The 26,775-nt window shown below is 46.4% G+C and overlaps 2 protein-coding genes across 2 annotated transcripts; both read right to left on the bottom strand.

Moving 5' to 3' along the window:
- Window positions 1-7,952: 7,952 nt before the first annotated feature.
- On the bottom strand, window positions 7,953-11,340 carry LOC135400587 (acetylcholinesterase-1-like). Its single transcript, XM_064632423.1, has 3 exons — window positions 11,203-11,340; window positions 8,377-8,655; window positions 7,953-8,318 (listed from the first exon to the last, which is right to left on the bottom strand). The coding sequence occupies exons 1-3, from the start codon at window positions 11,338-11,340 to the stop codon at window positions 7,953-7,955; spliced, it is 783 nt and encodes a 260-aa protein (XP_064488493.1).
- A 2,489-nt stretch (window positions 11,341-13,829) lies between these two features.
- On the bottom strand, window positions 13,830-23,567 carry LOC135400942 (beta-1,4-N-acetylgalactosaminyltransferase bre-4-like). Its single transcript, XM_064632967.1, has 6 exons — window positions 23,040-23,567; window positions 21,400-21,632; window positions 18,468-18,655; window positions 18,288-18,410; window positions 14,353-14,448; window positions 13,830-14,231 (listed from the first exon to the last, which is right to left on the bottom strand). Exons 1-6 carry the CDS (start codon window positions 23,389-23,391, stop codon window positions 14,087-14,089), a joined length of 1,137 nt encoding a protein of 378 aa, XP_064489037.1. The 5' UTR covers window positions 23,392-23,567; the 3' UTR covers window positions 13,830-14,086.
- Window positions 23,568-26,775: the final 3,208 nt, after the last annotated feature.

Below are 26,775 nucleotides of genomic sequence, written 5' to 3'. Positions count from 1 at the left end.
TTGTGGCTCCAAAGTGGCTCAAAATTTACATCACCAGATGCCCCGATTTAGGCGGGACAGGTCCCGCTGAGCCACGAGTCTGCCTGGGGACGGTGTTTCGCCTAGCTTTTTGCTGTAACGATCCCGAATGGAAAAAGATGCGGCTAAACTATGGTTTTCTACTAACACGTGACCTTCTTACACCTCACATCTTTCCACGAACATTATGATGCACTGGCCAACAAGCCATTCCTTTCACAATACTTCGTGGAAAGGAAAGATCGCTTGCGCACGCTTTTTTCCACGAAGCTGCCTCCGTGGAAGCATGGTAACGATATAATGATCAATCCTCAACGGCTCCGACAATAACAACGAAATTGAAGCAAATGTCCATCGACTTCCAGGCGAGATTTTCCATTGAATATCTCCAAGGATGAAGAGACAGTAAAGAGGAATACATTGTAGTATTCTGATGTGCGCGAGCGGCAGTGCGCAAAATGCAAACGACACATAAATCAAAAAGAATACAAATCGAAAATCAAAGAAAAATAACGGCATTTGGTATTGGCGAAGTCAAATGGTGAATCGTATTTGACTGACTATGGTCACATTACCCAAAATGTATATTTCGATGCTCAAAACTTTTTTTTCTCAATATACTTTTTTTTAATATAGCATCACTGCTCATGCTGAGTTTACTCGCCACATTGAGCGCCAGTGAGTTTTGCCGCGATGTCTCTTCCAAACCGAATACATGTAAATATCTCCGAGTTTTCGTGCGGAAACTCAGTACGGCAGAAGCGAAGATATAAAACAAATGGAGTGCTGTTTCATTTGAAGAACTGCATGCACATGTCACCTGCGTGTGCTCATGTCCGCGTACCACTCTATTCGACAATTGCCGCGTACATCAGAGCTGTGGGATAACAGCAGTATACGTGAGCGCGTCAGCTAGGGTTGCCACCTGTCCGGATTTCACCCGAAGAGTTCAGAAATTGAAGGCTTGCGTTCGGTGTCCAGGTGAAGATGTAATCCGAACATAAAATGTTCGGGAATTGGCCAAGTCGGAGTAAAAACCTTACCACTTGAGTTTTTCGATTGCGTTATCGTCATGCCAGACTCAACAACTTCATCTCCTTTTATTTCATTGCATACAACAGTGATACAACTTCCTGATTATACAACTGCTTGATGAGTGAATCAGCGTTTCGAGCCATGTTAGATATCAATTGGTTAACATCTGACTGGAAGTTTCTGTGCGTGCATCAGAACGCGCATAGCAAGATTCTGTGCAACTATGTATACACCGTTTTCCAGCCAGCCTCACACCCAGCGCTTTCGCTCCCAGCACACTCCAGCAAGGAGGAAAGCGATGTCAGGGACGAAGCACACGACACGTGTGCCTTCCTTCTCTCTGGCATGAGCAGTAAACAGTTTTGAACGTGCTCTCGCGGCTAGACGGCGCTGCGCTTTGAATATGGCGGCGTCCACTGGAAAACGGTGAATATAGACGTGATTGAATCAAACCGCTATTATGACGCCTGTTCGTGCACCAGAGGCTTCAAAGTAAAATGTGCAAGCGTTAGAGAGTCGGGTATAACTGTAGGAACCCTGCCCTATGCCAGAAAACAGCAAAGGATCTCTAAAAGTGACGTCAGACGCTATTGATTGTGGAGTATTACGCAAGGTAAATATAAACGGTAGCGAAGGCGGGAAAAAATACGAAATCTGTGTTAGCAACCCTGCGCTCTTCATGATACACATGCCAGCGTGGTTGTTGAGGGGCAAACTACGAAGGTAAACAAAAATAATTTAATTGGAGGCGCGAATAATGTCTGTACTAATACAACATGCATGTTTTTAACGAGCAACCCGCGCGGTCTGCCAGTAATACGTAAGATTATAGACAGAGCCGAGTACTCTTCCGCTTCCTTTCGCTGTCCATGTTGTTAGCTACGAGTTTGCTGTACGTTGACTGCGCAACTTTGTGACTGTTCATAGCCGATTTCTTCCTCATCGTCGTCTTTTCAATTTCAAACCACCAAGTCCAACTTCGGACATTCCTCGGGGGAATGCCACATTTCAGGACAGTAGCCAGCTATTGCTTTATTTGAGTGTCAAGAATGTGTACAGTACTGACTTTGGAACTGTCGGTTCCTCTTCCTGCCTTTGCGACGTTTGTGGGTGCGTGTGAGGAAGCCAGGAAGCCTTCAAAGCCAACGTTAAGACATTCCTCACCTCCCAAGGGGTCAGGTCCAAGCTGTGTGAAGCGTTGGACATACTTGTGCCAAAGACATTGAGTTTGTGTGTTTCATCCGTGTATGATTATCTATTTCACTTTTTTCTGAGGGCACGACTGTTCTGGTTTGCACGAGAAAGGAATGAGGAAGTACGAAGTAGTACGTTACGTCAGAAGGCACTGCAGCAGGCAGCGAGACTAAGTTCGTAATCTGTGCACGTTGTTGTGATGTAACCAGAAGTTTTCTTTCCATGCAAAGGGATATGCATGGTTCTGTTGTCTATCCAGTGCTTTCAGTTGTAACCTAGATTACACATGATCTCTTGTAATTCTTTCATTCCTGTGAAGCATACGATTTGTCAAAGTGCACTTTTGCCCATAGCTCCTTACTGTGTTATTTGTATATTGACAGCCATGCAGAGTTCAGTAGTCTGTGCTAATTATTTATATGTTTAGTGTTTGTACACCTGTGTACATAGATGCCTAGCATACATTTTCTATTTCGAATCTTCAGCAGTTTGCCTATTCTTTGATACGTATTAAGTGTATACCTGTGTACATAGATCCCTAGCACGTAATTTTATATTTTGAATCCTGCGCTTCTGAATCAGAGTAGAAGTAGTCATCAGCAGGGTGTGTACACACTGAACAAGGTTGTCATTGCTGGAAGCTGATACTGTTGTGCCTGTTTTGCAAGATAAAGTATCACAGACTTATAAAATGAGCCAATGGACTTGTGCCTTCTTATTCCCCCATAGCATTCGTTACAGTGCCAAAAACTGTGGGCAGACATAGCACCACACAGAATGCAAATATCATATAATGTGATCTTCAAGTGCAAATATGTTCACTTCCACCTTCTTTGTACGAGAGATATGTGGAAAGAGTGAGATGTACATGAGGACAGCTATAGCAGCATGCATTGGACATTAAGCTCCTGGGCCCCACCTGTGTTTGCTGGAATTTGTACATTATCCTTTCGTGCTTATTCAGTACATGGACTGTCATATACTGGTTATTTGCACATTATTCTGTCGTGGGTATTTATGATGAAAGATGGAAATCACTGAAAAGTCACTGTGTTCCAGCCTCAGAACATCAATTGTCTCATGTGGGTATTTATACTGTTTACAACGGCATGACGAATTTACCTGTGATAAAAGAAAGCAAGCCCCCACCTGGTCTCCTGTGTCCTTTGTTGCACGCATGTCGCTAGTGTTGATTCTTCTCGGTTTACAAATTGTTTGAGTTTTTGCTCTTGGATTTCCTTTCAACAGCGGTTCTGACATTCCGCGGCTCGACATCGTGATGGAAAGCACGCGCAGCGCGAGCGCCCGCCACGCGCCGTACGTAATGGTGAGGTACCAGGTGACGGCATTACGACGGAATTTGTAGTTTGCCCCGCAACGGATGGATGGCGCTGACGGTCTTTATCATGGCCGCCCTTGAAGACGTGGTGGCCAATGCAAGCTTCGCTACCATCTATATTTATCTTGTATTACGTCTCCCGTTTTGGCTTATCACATTGCTAAGCCAGGCAAAGCATTCCATCGTCATAACGGCGTTATCTTCGTTATATGTGCTTTAAGGTGACCAAACATCAAAACGTAGCCACGCGGCACTAAACCTAGCGTTTAATTGACAGGATATCAATTTGGTTACGCTCTATAGGTGACACACGTGTGAAGAAAATAAAACTCAGTTTTACAATAGGTAGTACTACTCATATGAAGCAACATTTGTAAAACCGCACCATCTCCACATTTTCTTTCTCATATCCATCCATCATACTGCCCATCAAACTGATCTCTCATAATGAGAGTTGCAGGTCCAGGTTACTCGGCCTTAAAACACTCACCTTAAGTAAACACCTTGTTACAGTGTATTACGACATCTCTGATGTCAGCTGCTCCAAAACCGGGAGAAATCGCGAACCCATCATCATATATGGCCTTTGACGGTACACTATGTTACAAACGCATCTCTGACGTATCCGCCTAAACGACCGCAGATGTCTGACACAGTATGAATTACATTCATCCAGGCGTCAGTCCAGCCGCTGACCATTTGCCCTTAACATCCGCACAGCTGCAGAGCCATTAGGGTCTTCATTGTCCCACCTTGGTAACGAGTACAGCGAACCGAATGCCGACAAATACGTTTTCTTTTCTGTCGTGTGCGATGTAATTCTCACTTCTCTCTTTGTGGACAAAGCGTTTATTGATGATTTCTCGGTTTAGAGAGCGCCTGATAAAGTGACTGGGAGATTCAACCATGTTGCAATCATGGGAGTACCGAGAGGGGGGCAAGGGGGGACAGTGCCCCACCCCTGAAGCTTCGAGGTCACTTGCGAAAATTGTGCACGCTTTCTTTATTCATACATTCCTTTATTCCTACATTCTACCGATTCGCTGGATTTCTACCCATCTTCTTTATTCATAGGTCGTCGTGATTTTTGCCGGATGTCATAACGATATGAACCTCTGAACACCCGCACAGTCCGTAGTCTCCGTCGGAAAGGAGGTGAAGGGGTTGCACGCCTTTGCCCTCCTCCCTTGGAAAAGATCCAGGTAACTATAAAACGTACCGAACACTCCATAAAATGTTCGCTACAAACTGTTCTTCCTGTTGAGGAACTCGCACACAAGAAATGTTTGCCTTATTAAAGTGCACCGTTGAAACTAAATCAATGCGCCGTTAACCACGAGCGGCTGAAAGCGTTCTCCGAACCTCTCTTCCGCGTTCCTCCTTCCTCTCGTGTTCCTCCTCTCGCTTCTTGGTGCTTTGCTACCTGGCGGTTGCACAACGAAGACTACTGAGGGCTGTAGCTCGCATGTTTTTGTGTGGTGGGTCGTTCTCTTGGACTACCCAAATCCCAGACCAAGAGGGATTGCGCACCCCTTCCTCTCTTGTATCACCGTCGTCCTTCCCGTCCCTCTTACATCCCTCCTTTTTCCCCTCACTTGGTGCACCGAGCAGCCAATCCAGAGCAGGCTACCGCACCTAGAGTCACTAAATAAGCTTTGCTTTTATTTTCCCTTTTTTTCAGATAATACTTATACTTACTTACTCTCTTGGCTTATTTAAAATGGCCTCTCCTGCTCGCCCTCGGAGCTCAGTGTCGTTTCTCTGAAGCGAAGCTCTTTGTGTCTCTAACCGCACCTTCCCCCACACATCATCCCCCGCCCCATCAAGTCAACTCCTACGGGTCAGTTCTGACCCCGAATCTAAAATCTAAAGACTTGTGATTGTGATTGGCTAATAGGCGGATACATCACGCCCCCGAGTAGCAAAGTAGCGCGCCCGCTGCTCGTACACTGAACATGTTGCGGAAACTCCCGTGGGAGACGGTGTTCTTCCCATGGTGTCGAGCGCATACGTAAAATTATATTGTTTACGAAAGTTGTGGCGTCTGCCTGGCGTCGTGACTTTCTCGTATGGCCTACTCGCAGTGTGCGGACTACATTCTCCGCTGGCGGAGACATACATCTGGAACTGTTGCTCTCTCGGAGGAACGATATGCGTGTTCCCGGTGCCTTCTTACGCACCGAGGCTTGTATACTTTCTTTGCACACGACTCGCACAAAGAAACGTCGGCTAGTAGTTTGCGTTCCATTCGGTGCCCGGCGACGTAGGTGGCAGGGTGACGTTTCTCACCACGGCACCCCTCAGCGGTGAGAAGTGACCTTTTCTTGAGCGCATGTTGCAAGACAAAGTGTTATTATGTTACAGTTAATCACCTTGGAATGTATTAAATGCTCTAAAGGTATTAATTAATTACTTCACAGCTCTTCACAATACGGGACGATTTACGATAAAGGAAGTAAGTAGTCGATGAAAGGAGCACCAAAACATAAAGGCAACTTGTTCTCAGACGAAGGTTGATATTTCAACGAGCATTATGTGCAACCAACATGATTTTGCTTAGTGCTACTGTTTGTCACGAAAAAGTTTTGGAGCGCATCCGCGATGGTGGCGTGATGCTAGAGGAAACAATGGTCGGTACGATTTGGATTGTAACTTCGTAATTGAATAAAAAATTTGGAGCAAAAGCACCCACTATACCATATCAGCGAAGCACTAAAGCAACGTGAAATGAAGTTGCGGCGGAAGTTGCAGTGCCCCTTGAAAGTTTTATAGCGGTCCCGTTATTGACTCGTCCACTGATGAAGAGCGACATGCAAGATCGCAACACAATATAATATGACAAGGCGATGTCAATAATCCGCGTTTCTGTGTAATGTAACGATAATGAAAAGATTGTTTGGAGCTTAATTTATTTAGAAAGTTAATAAGACTTTCATGAAGTGCAGGCTCTGCGCAAAAGTCTTGTTAACGTTTACAATAAAAGTTGCTCCTAACCGTCTTCTCATTATTGTTGTACAGGCTGGGACAAAAGTTTACGGATCACGCGAGCGGCGTACTTTTTCTTCGGTGCGACTCCCTAGCTGCCGCTGGAAGCGGATGAGTTTACTGTTTCGGAGGGGTGGAAGGGTGCGCTGTTAGCGACACACAGCGGTAGCTTCCCCCCCAAGCGCACACAAGTGACACCGGAAATACTACTGTCCTGTGTGTCGCTAACAGCGAACGCTTCCACGTTTCCGAAACAGTGGACTCACCCGCTTCCAGCGGCAGCTATATAGGTTGTCGCACCGAAGAAAAAGTACGCCGCTCGCGTGTTCCGTAAAATTTTGTCCCAACCTGTACTGTACAACAATGCAAGAGATGAAGCAGCGATTATGAAATGACGGTTCTTTTTTGCGCAGTCAAGTGATGAACATGGATGGGATTCGATTCCATATACTCAACGAGTATCATTGTGTGAGACAGTCAAAATAACAGCACACTTCTCTAACTCAATTAGATTACTTTGGAAATACTAGTGCCTTCATCCTTGAGTTTAATGGCGTGCTCCGACGAGTTGACGAAATATCCACTCTGGCAGTTGCCTATACCCCCCCCCCCCCCCCCGAGTCAGTCTAGAAAATCTTTCTCCAGAAGTCGCAGTTCCTTTTGTTAAGATGGCATTGCAGTCTGACGCTGACGTGCTTGAATAATGCGTTCGGATGACCCCTGGAACCGTAGGGACGCCAAGCTGCGGCATGCGGAAGTTCTGGTACACTGGAAGGAACAAATAGAGGTGATAAATAGTCCATATGGAAGATTAGAGCGCGTGCTGTTGCGATAGATCAAATATTACCACTTTCGGTGAATGACTAACATATCAGACACGATGGGCTGTAAATTATAATTGGCTATCGACACCAAGCGACAAGACATTGTCCATGTTAAGAAAGCCTGAGCTACAGACAGCTGGAGAAAGAGGCACAACAGAAATTATACGACACTTTGCTCAAAAACCCTACATTACTAGAAGCCAGGGGGGCAACGCATCATCGTTTCCCCCACCCCACCCCCTTGACGGCGCCCACGAGTGTTGCCCGCAATTTTTAATTTTATTTTGATTTTCCATCAGACTGTCAGTGTAATTGGAACAAACGTTATGACGTTACATTCCTGAGGCCTCACGCTATTGAACCCATTGATGAGATTGAATAGAGGATTGAATAATAGAAACAGAAACAATGCTAAGGCATTTTTTCTGTTGTGCCCACAGCTCAGGCTTTCTTAGTATAGATTTTGTCCACCAGCTTATCCGCGTATATGCAATCTTATCCGACAAGACATTGCTTCACAGCGATACGAATCCAGACAAAGACAGAGGAAGCAAACATCACACGTACCCAGTACGGGCAAAGCTCGTCCACGCGTTCATGACACTTTCACTCATCCTGCTATCATCAGCGGAATAGCCTCTTTGATTGTAGCGTACGGGAAGACCGAAGACAAATGGTATCTCCTCGGTGTGGGTGACACCGAACGCTTCAGGCCAGAAACTGACTGAAGGACGATGGGCGAACTGGTAGCCGTGCACGTTGCGGAGATGAGCACTGAAACTTTCCGCAGCGAACACTGTTGGACAGTCGAGCAGAAAGTTCCCTGCGGAGTCGGTCATTGCATTGAAGACAGCCGACGAGTCAGACGGCTCGACGTCGTCCAGGTCGTGTTTTATAATGCTCTGGACTACGGCAGGCGGGAACTGATGGAATACGGAATACGTTCGAAATAAACGTCCTCGCTTGGTTTAGGTCCATCACTTGTGCGGTCCAGTTAGAAGGCACCCCTTCGGGAATCAAGGTATAGAAAGCGATGGTGCCTTCGTCAGAGTTGCTGCCCACCATGATATCTACCGGAAGCATGCGACCTTCTTTGATTGCTTGCGTTGGATTAGTAGGAACCAGTGCATCCCCGTACGAAGGCATAAACGTAAATAAATGAATGGGAAACAGTGAAAGCTCTGCCTTCAAAATATCTTCAGCTGGAAGTTCTTGTAAGCACCACACGATCGCTTGGTCCATCTGAGTGGTGCCGTTGTTCTGAACGCAACCCACACACTTTGCGAGTCTCATTGATCTGTCTGTATGGAAAATATAAAATGACGCTTTGACATGTCTCATTGCTCAAGCATGAAGGGGAATTAAAGATAAGCGCTGACCACCAAAGACAGGGTCACCTGCACGGCTGGGCGTTTTCAATAGGATGTTTCTTTTGTATCATATCCCAATGCTGCGGTACCATTAGCACCGTGGTTAAAAGGCTACGTTCATGACTTGGAGACAAATCTTAATTAACTACAAGCTCCAAATAAGCATCCACGAATTACAACAAAAATTTGAGGGTTGATTTTTTTTTTATAAAAAGATTATGAGAATTGATTATGCGCTAATAACATTGGCGACGTTGTATCCTGCTGTGGCACAGATCAGAAGCCTGCTTTCAGTTTTCGGCTCTTCAGGACGATAAACGTTTTGCTGAATTAAAACAATAATTTGATGAAGCTCATGCACAGATTACATATTCAAGAATACTGAGCGCTCAGTATTCTGGTTCACATGTATACAAACGAGCACAACTTGTGCATTACATATTCAATTCTCTTGCATATAGTCTATCTGACGCATATTGATCCAATAAGACACGCAGGGCGGACACAACGAGTCTTCATCTCAAGACCCCTTACAGCTTCATGATGGTCCTTCTCTGGCGGCGGTACCTCTGGGTAGTGTCTCAAATGGTAGCTGCTAGCTCGCCCGGAGCGAAGGGTCGACACGAATGATGGTCCGGCGACAGGTTTGCGTTGATAGGTCACAGTACGGTGCGGCGGAGATGCGGCCATATTTCAATTGTTCATGCAGAAGACGTGCGTGAGCCAACAGCGTCAAACAGGTGAAACGGTCGGTACCGGAGCGTGTAGCTCGTGAACGTGCCGCTATAGGTATATGAGTGCAAGAGGAGTATCTACTGCTGTGGAGTACGACGTTGCGCGAGACACTGGGCGTAGATGCGGATTACCGAGCCCTGTATGGTGAGAGGACTCATAGGATGACGGACTTTGTGAATTTGCGTGTCGCCAGCAGGGCAGCCCGAAAAAACATTTCGGGACGGGTTCTATGGGGAACTTTCCCCCCCGTTACCCTCGCCCAAATGCACTACCTAAGATACTGTTTCGGGGGGTTGAATACCCAGAACCCGGTTCCCCGGCTACGCCAGCGGATGTCGCCGCTTCTTCGGTGGAACGGCACAAAGGAGAGGCGTATTTGACTGGTAGGTGGTCTTGGGGCCTTGCTATTTTGAATACTTCTTACGCGGAGTATTTAGTATCTGATTTTAAATACTTTTGCGCAGTATTTTGTACATGTCTGCCAGCAGGTCAACTCACCAAAGTTTACTTGAGTTCACCGAAGTTCACCAAAAATTCCTTGACGCCAAGACCTTGTAAAGAAAAGATATGCTTAAATATGGCGGATGAAGTTTATTTCTTTCATTTGTACGGCCACGTTCAGAATACGCGTTTCAGTATGTTAAATACTTTCTAGATTATTTAGTACCGTGCTCAAATGACTTTTCGTTGTGAGTATTTCGTACTCTATTATAAATACTTCTTACGCGGAGTATTCAGTATCTGATTTTAAATACTTTTGTGCAGTATTTTGTACATGTCTGCCAGCAAGTCAACTCCGTCCACAAATCTAAAGACATCTGTGATTGGCTTTGACAGACACATCACTCTTCCGAGTCACAACCTATAGTGCACCCGCATGCTTACCAACTGTTTCTTGTACATCATCATGGTGCGAAAACATGCGCCGGAGGCGACGTAGTTAGGCCACATTTACTTGCCCTTAAAGCAGACACGAAAAATAATCGCACTAGCAAAATAAATGAATGGGCTTCCATGTCTGCCTGGTCCCCCCCCCCCCCTCCTTGTTCCCCACTCCTTCCCGCTGTATAGGTCCACATCTGTACGCCGCTCATATAGCCACAGCTGCTTCGCGGCGCTAACACGAAAAAAAAAAAGCCTGCCTGACGTCATCCACCATTGTCGAATGCCCCATTCTCAATGTGTGGACTACATTACCCGATATACCTCTGTGACTACAGCTTTGAATATAGGCTGCTCGTATTGTGTTTGTTGTTGCTGTTGTTGGTACCTTTTTCTGTTCGGGTTCCAAAAACGGAGTCCTGAATAAACAGCATCAACAACATGCACAAAAAAGGAACTCACCCACTGCAGTCGCCGATGTCGGCGAAAAACACTGATGGGACACACAAATAAGTTTGTCCAAGGCCATGTTTGCACGATAATCGACTTAGTCTAGGCCTATACGTATAAGTGGTTTGTTTTTCGCGTGGAATTATTTTTCGCGTGTGCCCCCAAAATCGCGAATTTAAGTTCCCACGAACATGACAACCGATATGAAGCTCAGAACAGAGCAGAAAATTTGCAAGTGAAAACAAGTAACAACAACGGTAGTGTATAAGTACCTATTTATAACAGGATCATGTAGTTTGTATGGGGGGCACGTTAAATCACACTGACAAATTATTGTGCAGACCTGCATACTACGGGAATAAATTCAAACTTTTTCAAATCCAGATCGCATCAGAGCTGGGCGCTGCTTGAGCGAAGTGTACACTTCCATGAGCCACGAACCTTGCAGGGGCTTCAGGATACTAGGTCGCAAGTCCAGCTTTGTTGGGGACGCGCCTGAACTCTCCATCGGGCTTTGGACGGTGCTCGCGTACCGGCGCAGTATACGAAGCAAAGCAGAACGTATGGCCTCACAACGGGAACCAGAAGGGTAACCGTCCGAGGCTGCTTAGAGGTCGGGGCTATTTGTCCTTGCGGAGAGAGTAGCGTTCGACGTTGGAGAGTCTTCTTCCCACTTTGTACCATAATAGATTGCCGTTCACGGGATCGCAATTGATCTGACGGGATCGCGAATTTGAATGCCCGCGAAATACTTTTTGCGCCAGTGGCCTATCAAAACGCGAAAATATTTCCACGCGAAAAAAAAAAAAAAAAAAACACTTATACAGAACATCACATGTCTGTCAGTCGCTTCCACATTCCGAATGCCACCACAGTAATATGCTTCAAACTGACAACCCAGGTGTTCAGAGTGCTCACTCGTGCAACGAGAAGCTCCTCGAATCTCGGACGCTCTTCTTGCATCCAACGTGACAGCAGAGAACCTATGAGATGACACAGATTGTGACTGTCTCTCAGCTGCAAAGAATCTGAAAGGTCACATATATGCCTGGTGATGAAAAGTTTCTGGACGGTCCGAAAGAGTCTTCGGGGCGCGTCCGCTAGGAGTGAGCACAGAGCACTTGTGTATACGGATAAGATTTCTGTGATCTGCAAGTTCAGCGTTGTAGTAGTTCCATTGAAATATTGTCCTTGGAAGATATTATTCGCTGATGTATTGCGTCTTGTAGAGCAGAGTTGCGATCCCATGCCGACTTCTTTCTCAAATACGCGGGAACGGCCTGGTATAGCCCATTTGGGATCGATCCAAAAGAAACGTGAGAAGATCACGTCAGCCGACGCACGAGGCAAATGGATGGACACTACATGGTACTTCGACATTAATGAAGTACCTGCGGGGTACTTCAACGACGACAAACTAAATTAAGTGATCCAAAATTGTCCTCCGTGGTCGGTATGCACGCTGTCAGGAACGAAGATCACTGAACATGTACATCTTGCATGCTTCGACGGCTTTGCATCAATCACTCACACAATGAGATCACTCACTTTTCACCGGCCGAGGTCGGTAGCAATGTGGGGGGAGGTAAAGACTGCTTCCAGCGCCCACCGCGTGTCCGAGATTTCCGTGTACCCCAGGCGATCGAGATTATCTGCAGTCCTACACCCCGCGCCACGTGCAGCATGCAGCCACGCAGGTGTAGGAAGTACAAATCTACTCCGAATTATTATTATATATTCACAAGATGTAAAGAGTTGAAAATCAAGTGAATAGTGAATATCATTCTTTTTTTCACCCTATCAGCACAGCTTTAGAAAACATTTTTCGTGCGAGACACAACTAATCGCTTTTGCACATGATCTTCACCTAGCTCTCGAACGTAGGTCCCACGTGGACTGCATATTCATTGATTTTTCACGGGCATTTGATTAAGGTATTTCACTCTCTCTTGGTGCACAAGATGCGTTACCTATAGGTATTGATCATAGCATCTTATCATGGATGCTTCTTATCTAACCGCTTTCAGTATGTCTGCGTTAATAACGGCGAACCCGACTTACCTCCTGTTCTTTCCGGTGTCCCACAAGGTTCTGCCCTCGGTCCGCTACTCTTCTTAATTTACATTAACGATCTACCGAGTTACCTCAACTCTTCTGTCCGCCTTTACACTGACGACTGTGTCATCTACAGAGAAATCACTGCAGACTCCGACGTAGCCATCCTTCATTCCGATCTGGATAACCTTTCATTGTGGTGCAAGTCAAATGGAAACTCAAATCAAATCTCGAATCAAACCTATCTAAGTGTAAACACACGGTAATATCCCGGTCGATCAAAACAAACAACGTCTACTGCATCAATAACTCTCCTCTCGAGTCTGTAACAGTCTACAAGTATCTAGGTGTTTTCATTTCGTATAATCTATCATGGACAGCACACACTGAGTACATCGCTAACAATGCCATTCGCACATTAGGTTACATCCGACGTAATTTTTCTTCAGCCCACCTTCACGTCAAGATTGCCTTGTGTAGGTCACTTGTCTTACCCAAATTAGAGTATGCCTCATTCGTGTGGGACCCTGATCACGGCAATCTCACCAAGACAATAGAATCCGTACAGAGCAAAGCCGCCCACTTTATATAAGGTAATTACAGTCGTACAGCTAGCGTATCTACAATGAAACGCACCTTAGGATTACCAAGTTTATCAGTGCGCCGGAAAATCAGCCGTCTCTGCCTGTTTCACAAAATATTTCATTATAATGAATCCTTAAAAGAGTTGCTCATGGGCACACCTTCCTACATCTCCCCCCGCACAGACCATAATCAGAAAGTAGGAGTACCATTATGTTCCACAACATCATTCTATTCATCATTTATACCACGCACATCACTTGAGTGCATGGAACCACCTTCCTGGGTCTCTAACCTCTATTTCAGACATCAAGCAATTTAAAATTCGTTTGCTCGATCATTTTAACTTGTAAATACCGTTCATCGTTTTCCTTGGTCATCCACATTATGTTTCCATCTTCATTACTGTGACGCTTAAGCACCTGTGACACACGTCATCATTTCATTGCTGTCATTTTATTAACCGATTTGTATATTCACTTTACCTTTGCTGCTGTTGCCCTTGTTGTATTGTATCCCCAATCCCCTCTATTTGCCCTCCTTGCCCTGAGGGTATGTCAATAAATAAATAAATAGATAACAAATAATTGGGAGGAGATTTCCACCAGTGAACCTTTTTAAGATCCCTTCGGTTTCTTGTACAGCAAGTCCACGTAGATCCACGTGTAAAGTTTGTTCAACACGAGGTCTACAACTGTGTACTCCGCGCTGTTAATACCGTCAGTCTTGAAACGTTTGGTTCTCTCATTCAAAAGCTTCATTCTATAGAAAAGAAAATGCGTTTCGTTAATAAGTTTACGCCTAAGCTCGCGCGCGTTACAGATGTATATCGTGCAGAAAAGTTTGCTTCAACTGGAGAAAAGTTTGAAACAGGCAAGCTTACCTCGCGGGACTGGGCACCGCCTCTTTATGCGACAGTGTGGTGTACCTTGCAATATCGATTGAGTACCTTGTGATGTTGTATTTATGATAGCGGACCCTGGGAGAGAATAAAACGGTGTTACAAGTTAGTGCAATGATAAATGCCAGTAGCTGGAATGAGACGAGCATTTTCCGAAGCAATTAACATCATTATCCTCTCGTAACTCTTAGCTATGAAGTTTCTTGACATTAATATCTTCAGAAGTTCGGTGGCGCCTATATAATCGGCTCTTTCTATCGTTACCAGCAGCAATAAAAAACGTGAAGTGTGAGACAGAATTCATCCCTCTTATCATCATACTCATCGTCATCATAATAAACGCGCTCTTCTTCGAAACCCAACAACTTGGTGGAGGTGCGAACGATTCCCCCTCCTTAACTATATCTGCTAACTGTTGACTTCCCAGCTAACCTGGAACTTCGATGTCGACGAATTGCACCGATGGCTAACGCTCCGCCGGCTGCTGCTGGTAATGGCACGGCTTAAGGAGGCTCTAACCAGCCTTCGACCTCGCAGGTCCCTCCGCCTGCCCCAGGCCCCTCGCAGGCCCCTCCGGTGGTACGACAACGCGACCCGCCTACGTTCAATGGTATCGACGGCCAAGACGTCGACGACTGGTTGGACGAATTTGGCCGCGTATGTCGTCACAACAGGTGGGACGACAACAGCAAACTGAACAACGTCGCCTTTTATCTATCTGGTGTCGCGAAGACGTGATTTCTGAACCACGAAGTGGAATTCCAGGACTGGGGACAATTTTCTGGTCGTCTGCGCGATCTTTTTGGCAGACCAGCGTTCCGGAAGATCGACGCGGAGCACAAGCTTTCTTCCCGTACTCAACAGCCTGAGGAATCCTATATGTCCTACGTGGAAGATGTATTGTCACTTCGCAAACGTTCCAACCCTGACATATCCGACGCTGAAAAGATCCAACTCATACTGAAAGGGATAAGAGGAGCGCGTTTATTATGATGACGATGAGTATGACGATGAGAGGGATGAATTCAAAATTCATCCCTCTCATCCTCATACTCATCGTCATCATAATAAACGCGCTCCTCTTCGAAACCCAACAGAAGTTAATGTATGCACGACGTAGTTTTTTGGGCCTCTTTATATTTTAGAGCTCCTACCGCACAACAAGAGTGTTCAAGGGTGCACAAGTCGCGAGACGAGTTCAATTTCTCCTCTCTTTTTTTCCTTACAAACAAACAAGAGAGTTGTCTTGTGTGTTCCTCAAACTCAAGGAAATGTGACGTCGTTCTACAGTACACCAACTCGCTTGCACCATTCTAATTTGCGCAACAAGAAGATGTCGACATGATTGACGGTTGCATATAACTAAATACCACGAACACATGCGAATTGTGTCATCCGCCAAACATATGCGAGAAATCCGCAGTACCGTATCTGCAATACGCCTACCTATAGCACACCAGTAAAACGCAGCTTTGTGATTTGCGAAGACGAATGCCTGTTCCTGACCCAGTCTATGACCCGTGGTTCCGAACGGAGGCAGGGAATGAAAACCAGACAAATATACGAGGACTGACGTACCCGGAATGTATTTTCATTTAAATAAAATAAAATTCATAGAAATTTGAAACTGATAAAATCGAAGCAGTCCTCCTCCGAAACCACACAGTTAACCCGGCGCTGTTTGCACTGACGCAAGCAAATTTTTTAAATTTTATTATATTTTAAGCCTTGCTCAGAACTACCGAACAACTGTGGCATCGCAATGGCTTAAATTTTCCGGGCACCCCGAAAGATTTTTTTCCGCAATACATCTCTACCCTAGAAACGTCATCAGGACATTGGTAGACAGACTGAAACCAAAACACAGAGGAAGGGGAGGGCTGGGTTCCATGAATGGGCAACAACTGAGGCAAGTTCTAAGATATTGCCACATTGTTATCGCACTGAAGCGCAGCATCCCATCGTATATTCTCGAGGAGTGCCAACACCACGCTGTGCTCGACATTTAAAGCACATCGCATATCCTACGAATTCGCTCCCTTGGAAAGCTTTATTTTAAAATAAAGCTTTCCAAGGGAGGCTTTCCATCGTTTCATTCACTGAAGTGGAACTTGATGGTCCACCTGGTGCCTCGTCCACCACTCTAAAGCCTTTGCATTGCCGGTGTTTGAAGCAATTTTGCGTGCCGCAATAGTAACCTTTCCCTCCTAAGCCACATGCGCACATAATAGCTCACGATACTTCCGAATTTCGCCTTGCCTCGGTTCGTGGAGATGTATTGGCATCAAAGTGGAAGACTAACGGTTCGCGGAAAAAAGAAAATGCCGCGTGGGGGGTGTCGTCGCCCCTTTACTCAAAAATTGTATACAAAAAGGCATACATATTTTAGGGTGTTCGAATGACTCAACGAACGTGTCGAGGCAGTTATTCGTTGATTGTTCTGGGGGGGTTAAAACACCCGCTTCTGTCAACAAAGAGCGCACCCGAGCCACAGTGACACGCACAAAGACATTATCGGCTCTCATGGCATTTGGGTCTCCAATGACATTATTTACGAAGTCGTGCCACACGTCATTTTCTTACGACATTAAACGCTATGATGTCGATGCGGCATGAACACTAAGTAAAAATGCTACTTTCTAAGATCAATTCTAGTTGTGGCGAACGCAGTAAGCAGAAAATGGCATTTAGGCACATGTCATTAAAACTTATAGTATAAGCTGAGTGGGTTGGTATAGGCACATCTAGCGTAAGCGCTTAGCACTTACTAGCATAGGCACTTGGTATGCTTAGTAAGCCGCCTGCGAGATGTGCCGTTAAAACCGTCCGTGTGGCACCGCGCGAATGACATCGCAACTTAACTCACTAGGCGCTTAATGGCATTTTTCGTTCCCGTGCGGCAGGGGTATTAGACAAGCGCTAAAGTGCTAAAGTTTTTCCTCGCGGAATGATCTCGTTACCTTCAAAGGCAACGGGATTCATTCGTTACGTCATCCCCCAAGCAGCACAACATCTTGGCCCAATACTGGCAATGCTGGTGGCCAATATTGTTCCAATCTGGGTTCAACATTGGGCCGACATAGCCAATATTGGTCCAAGATGTTTTGGTCGTGATTTCTACCGCGGAGGAAACCGCAATTTGCGCTTTTCTTTCTGCAAGAGGCGCGACATACGGTATATGGTGGTGCGGGTATGGCATGCAATCATCGTGAGTCATCGTTTGCAGAGACCAATGGAAAGCCGCCTCGCGTTGTCGCGTATCTTGAGAGGGAGAGAGGAAGGGAAGCGCAAATTGCTGTTTCCTTCGCGCTTAAATCACGAACGACGCAACGGAGTGAATCCCCGTTCCTTTCGTATTACTGTCAAGGCTATACTCCATGTTTCATTCAAACTTTTCCTCTTGAAGCGCGTGGTTCCGAAATGGGAACGACTACTTCGATTAACGACTTCAGAAAATCTCGCTGAATCAGAATCGAAGAAAATCAGAAGTGCTGAGCGTTGCTTCGAACTGTGGGAACCTGTTCCAAAGAAGGTCTCCGAACTGTTTCGATTTCTCATTTCTCGGCCCACGATATGTCAAGGTCATCGAAAGCCGCAAAAACGAAACGTAACGAACCACTTTCCCTTCCCCCATGACAGTAAGCGCCCAGGATGCAACGCGCAAAGAGCACTGGGATTTCCTAAGACCGTCTATTGTAACTAAGTTTTTGTTTGTTTGTTTGTTTGTTTTCAAATCTGTGATTATCTTGCCATTTAAATAAAACTTCACTCCGGAACGAGAGGATAGAGAGGTAGTTCTTTTTGGTCAGTCCTTCTATTCGCGCGCAGTGGATAAAGGTCGCAGTTTGTAACGACGGCTGGCGGTCACCTGAACGAGAGCAACATATTAGGTAAAAACGGAGCTTTACCTCCCTTACCTGTGATACAGATCGTTGTCTTCGGCACCCCATCCCCAATATTTGTTCGAGAAGCCATTTGTAGTCTCCACCTGACTCTTGCTAAGTGCGCAACCGCCCCCGAAACCATCCGCGTAGAGAAGCCTGCATTCACATTTCCCCGTCAGACACGCCCTCCTCTGTTTTTGAAGGTTGCCTTACTTGTAATCAAACTTACTGATGGCCACCGTCATGTGTCTTGGTTGATCCGAACACGTGTAAAGATTGCGGTCGTCCTCGGGGATGAGGTCCACATCGTGGAAGATGAAACACTGAAAGTCGTACATTCTCGAGGCGATCAGGAAACCGACGTTTAGGAGCTTGCCACGGTTGAATGGGTCGTTCCCTGCCTGCAGTTAAAGCAGGAACTTTTTTTTTAATATGCAAGACTTCTATAAAAATTGCTCTATAATATGTGCTATAACCTTCAGCCCAGTATAGTTCCCGCATTACGTCTTCGGAGGAAGTAGGATGACCTTTTGAGATGTTGCTGCCTGTATTTCAGTTTGAGTGTCCATTGACCTCCCTATTTTTAGCTCATATCTATAACTCAATCATTTCATAACTTCAAAGTTAGAAAACTTGTCTCCACTTCACTAAAAAATCATGACAGCCAAACGTGAGAATATCACAAATGTCGTACTCAAAGCGAAAGGGAAGAAGCAGTGGTTGGCATATACAGGGTGTGAGAAGATTTCCGGACACATTTCAAGACGTTATTAAAAATCGTACATATTAACAATCATACTGCAAACCGGTAGAACTGCGGTAGAATATTGAGGGCCAACTCAAATAAAACTTCCGAGACATCTACAGCACTGTGCCAATTTGCATTATGGTTGTTTTTATGTACGATTTGTAATAACGTTTTGAAATGTATCCAGAAATCTTCTCACACCCTGTAGATAGCAGAGCCTGCAGAGGTGCCATTCCTATACGGACCCTCGGCACCCATCACTTCACACAGGGGTATAGAGGGGGCGAATTATGGAAAGGGGAAAGAATGGGAGAGGCGTCGCAGCGGAGAGGACCAGCTGCTTTGCATTCGTGTGTTCCATGCTTGTGTCTGTTGGAAAGTAGGGTTGCGGCGGTTACGGGACTTCCCCAAAAATTCCCCATCCTTGAAGAACCGAGCGCCAAGTAGGGCGACAGTCAGTACCCATTTTACCGGTGGGTATCGGGAGGTAGATTTCGGACGAACCACCACCATTCTTGTGTTGCTGCATGTGTGTCCCTGTTAGAAGCGGGATCGCAGAAGCGCACCACAGCCACGACATCACTGTAATAGAGTCAGCGGCGAAAAGCCGATCCCGTACCTGTTGCGTTCTGTGAGGAAGCGTAATGGCGCTTCGATCACCCAACACTCTGATGATTCGTTGCCCTACTGCCCCAGAAAAACTTGCAAAAGAGAAAACCAACACGAAGCGCTCTGTCTTCTTCTTGTCGATCTTCTTGTCTTCTCTGTCTTCTGCCCATTGCTCGGGTACATTCATTATGGAGTTCGTTCACCAGCTAGCCTGTATCGACGTCATTTTAACTTCCAGCGCAACTATTTTCCATCTGGAATTCCTCCACCCATAGGCGCCGACTGCGGGGGGGCGCGGGGGCCCTTGCCCCCTCGGAACATGAACTAGGGGGGGGGGCGCCGCCTCCCCCGGGAAGTCCCGCTAAGAGACTGACACCAACCTTTGGGGCTCTGCGCGCCCGGGTCAAAAGAGCGAAGAGGCCTCAACCCCAAAAATGCATCTTGCAATTTGTAAAATATGTATCCGCCCACCATACTCATCACAGTAGAAAGTAAGACAAGAAAGAAAAACACAACACATAGCCTGAATTTCGCCCAAAGCAATCAGATCAATGAAACGAAGCAGTCGATAAGGTACCAGCAGCTGCCAGTGAGGTGTAACAGTAGATTCTTCGGAACGCATATCCGTTGGGAGCGGGTTCAACTCCCGCTGCTTCATTTCACTGGCCATATTCATAATATGGCGCGCATTTCGGGTCAAACACCGAGGATTCAATGCGTTTTGTTCCTTTTGCAGTCAGTTTTCAAAGGCGTAATGCCTTCAGTTGTGCACATGTTCACTGTTTACGTTCTCTCTCTTTTTTCTTTTTTTTCTGTTCTTTCTTCCTCTTATTTCTATACCAGTTCTGCATACATCATAAGATCCCGCCAGAGTGTGTGATTCTTCAGCTTTAGTTTTGTGTTCTTCATTTTTCTTTTTGTTTCCATTTGCTTTCTTTTTTCTTTGCCTTTTTTGTCTACCCCATTTTACTCTTTTTTTGGAATAACACACCGACATCCATCTGGCTTACCTTTCTCTTTTCTTTTCTTAATAAACATACCCCCCCCCCCCCTGGGAAAATGAAAACTCTCCGCCTCTGCCTCCACCTACTTACTTACCACATCCTACTTCGGGCAACAACGATGACTGCTCCTTATTTTTCGTCTCAAGCCTCACTGTCCCCATGGTGTAGTCTCAATGGCAACGTGACAACACCACCCACACTCTGCTTTACTCCGTTGACACCACATTGTCCCTTACTCTCTCCCGCCGAATGCCGCGTTCCTTTCCCACAGTCTTCCACCGCATGAGACTTAATGTGGCTTTTACACCGGCTTTCAAACACCTCCTCGATTTCGGCGCGTCCAGCCTGTGGTGTGCGCGGTGACCTCCATCACGTCCTTCTGGTCTGCGGACAGTACGATCGCGAGCACGCCCTCGTGGAACGCGTCGATCAGCGCCAGTTCGACTTAGCCAACATTCTTGGGCCACGGTCGGACCCCTCACATCTGATGCAAGACCTACGAACTGTTGCTGAGTTCCTCTCCAGCACTGGACTAATGGACGAACTCTAATAGGACACCTTTCCCATCATCATCACTTTCTCATCCCTTCCACAAGCGCTATGGGGCAGTGTACTGCCATAATGGCGGAGAATGACCCACCACATCATCATCCCATTTATGTATGTGTGTGTGTGTCCTTATTTCTGATCTGCCATACCGACGCAAGTTCCTCTATACGTTGCCGGCAAAAACATTCGTTACTGCAGAAGGACCAGCTCCTGATATGAACTGATAAAGGTGTACCTGCTCTACGACGTAGATGCCGTAGTCGAGCTGTTGCCTCTTCAGCATGTGGTGCATGTGGTTGAGAAACACCACCAGGTGTTCACTGCGATTTCTATATGGTACGATAATGGCTACTCGATGCCTTGAACGACACTCTTTCGGTGTGTATCTTCCACCAGGCATGAGGTCAGTGAAGATTTCTTCCTGTTCTTCTATAGGAGGTGGATTTGTGATCACTTTCATACGAGTCACTGCAGAGGAAAGGTCGCATGCAATTACGTTCAGGAACACCATACACTCACATGTTGTATGCCTTGTATGTTCCGTTTCCAAAGTGTGTTTCGGAAACAATTTTTCGGTTCAAATGCTGTTATACGCTAATGTACGGTTGGATAATGAATTTGTACAGCTATATTTTACACATAGTTCCCATACTGATCTAGGTCACTGGTTTATTCCGGGCTCTGTAGAAAATGTTTGGGAACAATTTTTCGGTTCGAATGCCGTTATACGCTAATGTACGGTTGAATAATGAATGTGTACATTAGTTAGTTAGTTAGTAAATTAATAAAATAAAGTAAACCTTGGAGCTTTCAGCAACCCACCATGGGTGCTACCTGCTCCATTGCAAAAGTAGCTCTGTCAATCAAAATCACTCTGAATCAAAAGCCTGAATCAAATTTGTACATTATTCATACAGGCCAAGCGGGTTATTCCGAGCTCTGCAGTAAATGTTCAGTAAACGATCATGCAGTCCAAGCACGTAAACCCATTTTGTCTTCCGTGTTCTACAGGTGAAATTTCTTACACATGTCTTCTTACACATTCCGACATGTCTTACAAATGGCTTGATGGCGTTCAAACGATTCCAAATAATATGGGGCATGGGCGAGCGGTCATTGCTTACGGAGGTATTATTAACACAACCTCGGATTTCGCACTATAGAAGCAATTTGGGCCAAGCGCTCTCTCTCAAGGAATCTGCTGTTGTATGCATGACATCCTCGGGCAAACATAAACAAGCCCCCACCACAACGTTGTGGCAGGGGCTTGCTTATGTTTACCCTACACTCTTAAAAATGAACTTCACCGCATAGTACGCTCCTTGCCAACCATTGTCTCGAATGATATCGTTCTCGCCTCTGATTTGTTGAAAACGGGGGGCATACGTCTTTTTGTGACAATTGCGAACAGCACAATCGCTCTCCTCTTCCCATGAAAAATCTTCCTCGAAGCATCCAGACCATGCTCCATGGGCTCCGCTACTAGGGACGCTCGGAATCAGTCGCAGCGCAGAATTATATCTTTCGCTTTCCTGATTTGTTGAAAACGGAAAGGGTGCGCCTTTTTGTGTCAATCTGAATTGCCACAAAAAGGCGTACACGACCCCCTCTCTCTCTCTCCTCAAATAAGAAGCGATAACTGTATCGATCGGCACAGTGGTTGGCGCAGGGCGTGTTCGCTGTGAAACTGGATGCCGTTTTGGCACCAAACGGCAAGCGGCGGAAACAGCATGTATACCCCAGGAGCATAAATACACCACCAACAAAATTGTCGCACTGTTTGCTGGAAGCAAAATAATAACACTTCCGTTACGCAAATAACTAAAACCCCACTCAAGTATAGCGCAGTTCCCAAACCAGCAGTATACGGCTTACCTAGATTTGGAGGAACCAGAGGACAGTCTTTCACTGCATTGGAGCTTGCATCCTGTGACGTGGCCAGATGCACTCGTATCGCAGAGCCGTCACCTGTGCCTGTTGCCATACTACTTACAATGACAGCGCTAGTGTTCGTGGCATTCGATGCACCACGATCAGCTGCAGCATGTGCGTCGGCCCTCACCCTTCTTACAACGAACAAGTCTCTCATAGGAGTCTTGCTGAAGACCATGGCTCCGTATGAAGCGGCGCGAGAACTGGACAGGAATCCCACGAGTAAGACGACAGTCAGTGCAATCACTAGGCAAATACGGTTCGACATAAACCGCTGGAAGCCATCGGGAGCCATGTTTCGATTGTCCTTCCCACGATTGTCTTCTGGCTTAATCCGAGAGGCAGAAGCTGTTGAGAAGCGCGCTTGTCTATTGCCTGTCAAACAGTAGAGAGTAGACTGTTGATAACGTGGCTTTAGAAGCACCGTGTCTATACCGCGCCCAATGGACGGACAACGTTCTGAATCATGCACGCGGCATGCAGTCATGCAGCGCGTGGCAGTGCTGCCATTGTTTCCAGTAGGTAGGGTAGTCCTAGGGTAGTCCTAGGTAGGGTAGCCCTGCACAGACTGATTTCTTACCTCCCCCAGACTCACATCAAAAGAAATTCTGTTCATAATTGTCACAAAAAGGCGTACGCCTCAGGGCAAAAAAATAAAAAAATCAGGGCAGATAACGATATCATTCGAGATGATGGTTGGCTAGGAGCGTGCTATGCGGTGAAGTTCATTTCTAAGCGTGCAGAAGCTCCAGCGGCATCACGTCACTCCAGGGTGAGAGCCCAGCGCTCAGAGGAAGAAAGGCGCGGCATTCCTTTCCTCAAGATCGCGCTCTCGTTGGTTCTTAGGGAGTGACGTTTTCTTGTTTTTCCAGAGAGGGGGATTCCGGAGTATTCTCAACATCCGGCGTCTGCCATGTCATGTATTCCGTCGAATAACAGTCACACTACGCCGCTGTTTCGCGTGGTATTTTCGATGCCGTGGTCAGTGGTTCAGAACGAATAAAATGACACTATATAGTCTCGAAAATGACTGGAACGGATGCGACCGTCTCTTTAACCACAAATAATGGAAGAGCATCTATAACATCGTTCCCAAATACTGTTTGTACTATAGAGCTAAAAAACGTTTGTTATTATCATCATGTAGTCTTTATTCCCACGAACGCAATGATCGCGGATACATTGACGTCCAGACATGTGCGCCGCCGCCGCCGCTGCCACCGGCTTCCAACCGACGCGCCGGGAGCCACTTCGTCCCTGTTCTCGGACGCGGGCTTTTAGCCCTCTCGCAAAGTCGGGTTTACTTTTCTCTGCTTGTAACGATACGGAAACTATAAATAGGCACGACGTACATCGCACTCACGCACGTATTCGCCGATTTACTGATCGCGATGACGATAGGTTGAGGTTTTGTGCGGTTTCTGACGTGTGTTTGCCGCCAGTCAAAGTTTCACCGGCGCACACGTCTACCTGCTCAGTCATGCTCACTCAGGGCCAGTTCTCACTTGGCGACGCCCGGCGCGACGTCGCGAACGGCGGATGTATAGGTGCATTTCCGCCGACACGTCAGCTCGCACGATTTTCATGTTCCCACCACAGTGCCATTCCGTCGTCCAAGGAGGAGGAGGAGTGTCGTTGGGAGGAACCCGAGAGGTCTGCCTGCCTCATTAGGCGGCATGTTTCTCAGGAAGGGAAAGGTGGTGGAGAGGAGGAGAGGAAAGGGTGAAGTGGAAGACCGAGCGGAATCCGCTCGGGGGGAGGATAGCTGCGTCCATGGGCCGACTTCAGGGGAACTGTGCCGGCATACGCCTATTACACATCTGAGGGAAACCCAGGAAAAACCCCAGACGGCACAGCCGGCCCGCGGATTCGAACCGCGGACCTCCCAGTCTCCAAGCGCACGCGTTACCGCTGCGCCACCGGAGCTGGGGCTCAATCTTGATCAGCACATAGCGATCGTTATAGCTATTTTTCAAAATTTGCGCGCTCATTCCGTCACGCGCATTGGCCGTCAACCGGGGAGTGCGAGCGTTTAGCAAGCGTTACGAGATAGCGAAAAGTTCAAAATCTAGCCCCTGGTCCGTCGTCCAAAGCAGACGAAAAATTAGGAGGCGTGGCCTTTCTGTGTCACCTAATTGGTCGCCAGCTGTCGTTCTCGGCAGCTCTCGCCGACGTCGTGAAAGGAGGTCGGCATGGCAGTTTTTTGGCTCGACGTCTCTCCTGCACGATCGGCAGTGCGCAAAATGCAAATGACAGGTAAATCAAAAAGAATACGAATCGAAAATCAAAGAAAAATAACGGCATTTGGTATTGGCGAAGTCAAATGGTTCGTATTTGACTGACTATGGTCATATTACCCAAAACGTATATTTCGATGCTCAAAACTTTTTTTTCTAAAAAAACTTTTTTTTTTTAGTAGCATCACTGCTCATGCTGAGTTTACTCGCCACATTGAGCACCAGTGAGTTTTGCCGCGATGTCTCTTCCAAACCGAATATATGCAAATATCTCCGAGTTTTCGTGCGGAAACTCAGTACGGCCGAAGCGAAGATATAAAACAAATGGAGTGCTGTTTCATTTGAAGAACCGCATCACATGTCACTTGCGTGTGCTCATGTCCACGTACCACTCTATTCGACAACAGCCGCGTACATCAGAGCTGTGGGACAACAGCAGTATACGTGAGCGCGTCAGCTAGGGTTGCCACCTGTCCGGATTTCACCCGAACAGTTCAGAAATTGAAGGCTGGCGTTCGGTGTCCAGGCGAAGATGTAATCCGGACATAAAATGTTCGGGAATTGGCCAAGTCGGAGTAAAAACCTTACCACTTGTGTTTTTCGATTGCGTCATCGTCACCATAGATTGAGCGATAGCTAAAATGAGCACTCAAAGCTACGTTGATCCACAGGGAGGTACTGTAGAGAACCTATTATTAGAACTCTCTATGCCCAGTGCTAAGCTTTCAAGACTCAAGAATTTGATACGATCCTTCACAATCCACTTCGTCCAATCTAGGATAGGAGGAAAAATGGAGGGTATCGCGGCAGTATATAGCAGCTCCCCATAGAACGCATAGTTTGAGATAGTTCACACAGCACTGGATACAATGCAAATGAAACTGATAGGACTAATAAAAATGCGACGTTATGCATTCCAGCCGGCCACTCAAGGCCCTTCCTGTTTGTCTGGTCTTTCAGCGTGACCGGGATGCCATCGACTTCTGCTGGTTTACCCCTTGACGCCCAGTTATTCGTGGTCTGAGATAACTAAAGCAACGTTTGGTTTTTAAAAAGAAATGTTCATACATCGTGTTGATTCAAAGGTGTTGTACACACAAAGCCCATACGTTGCGCTTGCAACCCCCCTCCGGTGTTCGGTATTTGCCGACGGAAAAGGTGGCAACCCTAGCGTCAGCGCATATTGTATAAAATTAATGACACTGTGTACAAGGTTATGATGCGACAAGGTCGTTGCAGCTTATGTTGGAAACGTAACCGTGTGTTTTGTATGAACGGTGCGCACACCTGGAGTTTCCCCGGGCGTATTCTTTTTTTTTTTTTTTTTGTATATCTCATTGTGCAGTGAAATGCAGGGCAGAGCGGGAAAAAAATGAGAATAGATGTTCCTGATAGATCGCTTGGGCTCGAACTCATCCTCGTCGCCAATGTGATGTCTCAAT

The sequence above is a fragment of the Ornithodoros turicata genome, chromosome 7 (assembly GCF_037126465.1).
Source record: "Ornithodoros turicata isolate Travis chromosome 7, ASM3712646v1, whole genome shotgun sequence".
NCBI lineage: Eukaryota > Metazoa > Arthropoda > Arachnida > Ixodida > Argasidae > Ornithodoros > Ornithodoros turicata.
The sequence above is the reverse complement of the archived record's forward strand: the minus strand, read 5'-3'. Positions and strand labels throughout refer to the sequence as shown.

Excerpts from the sequence above, each read along its gene's own strand:
- LOC135400587 (XM_064632423.1), bottom strand. The coding sequence starts at position 11,340 with ATGGAGAGTTCAGGCGCGTCCCCAACAAAGCTGGACTTGCGACCTAGT. Across the intron at positions 8,656-11,202 it reads TGCGATCTGGATTTGAAAAA|AACAACGGCACCACTCAGAT; the intron begins GTTTGAATTTAT and ends GGTTGCGTTCAG. Across the intron at positions 8,319-8,376 it reads CTTCTAACTGGACCGCACAA|TTCCCGCCTGCCGTAGTCCA; the intron begins GTGATGGACCTA and ends GTATTCCATCAG.
- LOC135400942 (XM_064632967.1), bottom strand. The coding sequence starts at position 23,391 with ATGGCTCCCGATGGCTTCCAGCGGTTTATGTCGAACCGTATTTGCCTA. Across the intron at positions 21,633-23,039 it reads TCTGGTTCCTCCAAATCTAG|TGACTCGTATGAAAGTGATC; the intron begins GTAAGCCGTATA and ends TTTCCTCTGCAG. Across the intron at positions 14,232-14,352 it reads GCGGTGCCCAGTCCCGCGAG|AATGAAGCTTTTGAATGAGA; the intron begins GTAAGCTTGCCT and ends TCTTTTCTATAG.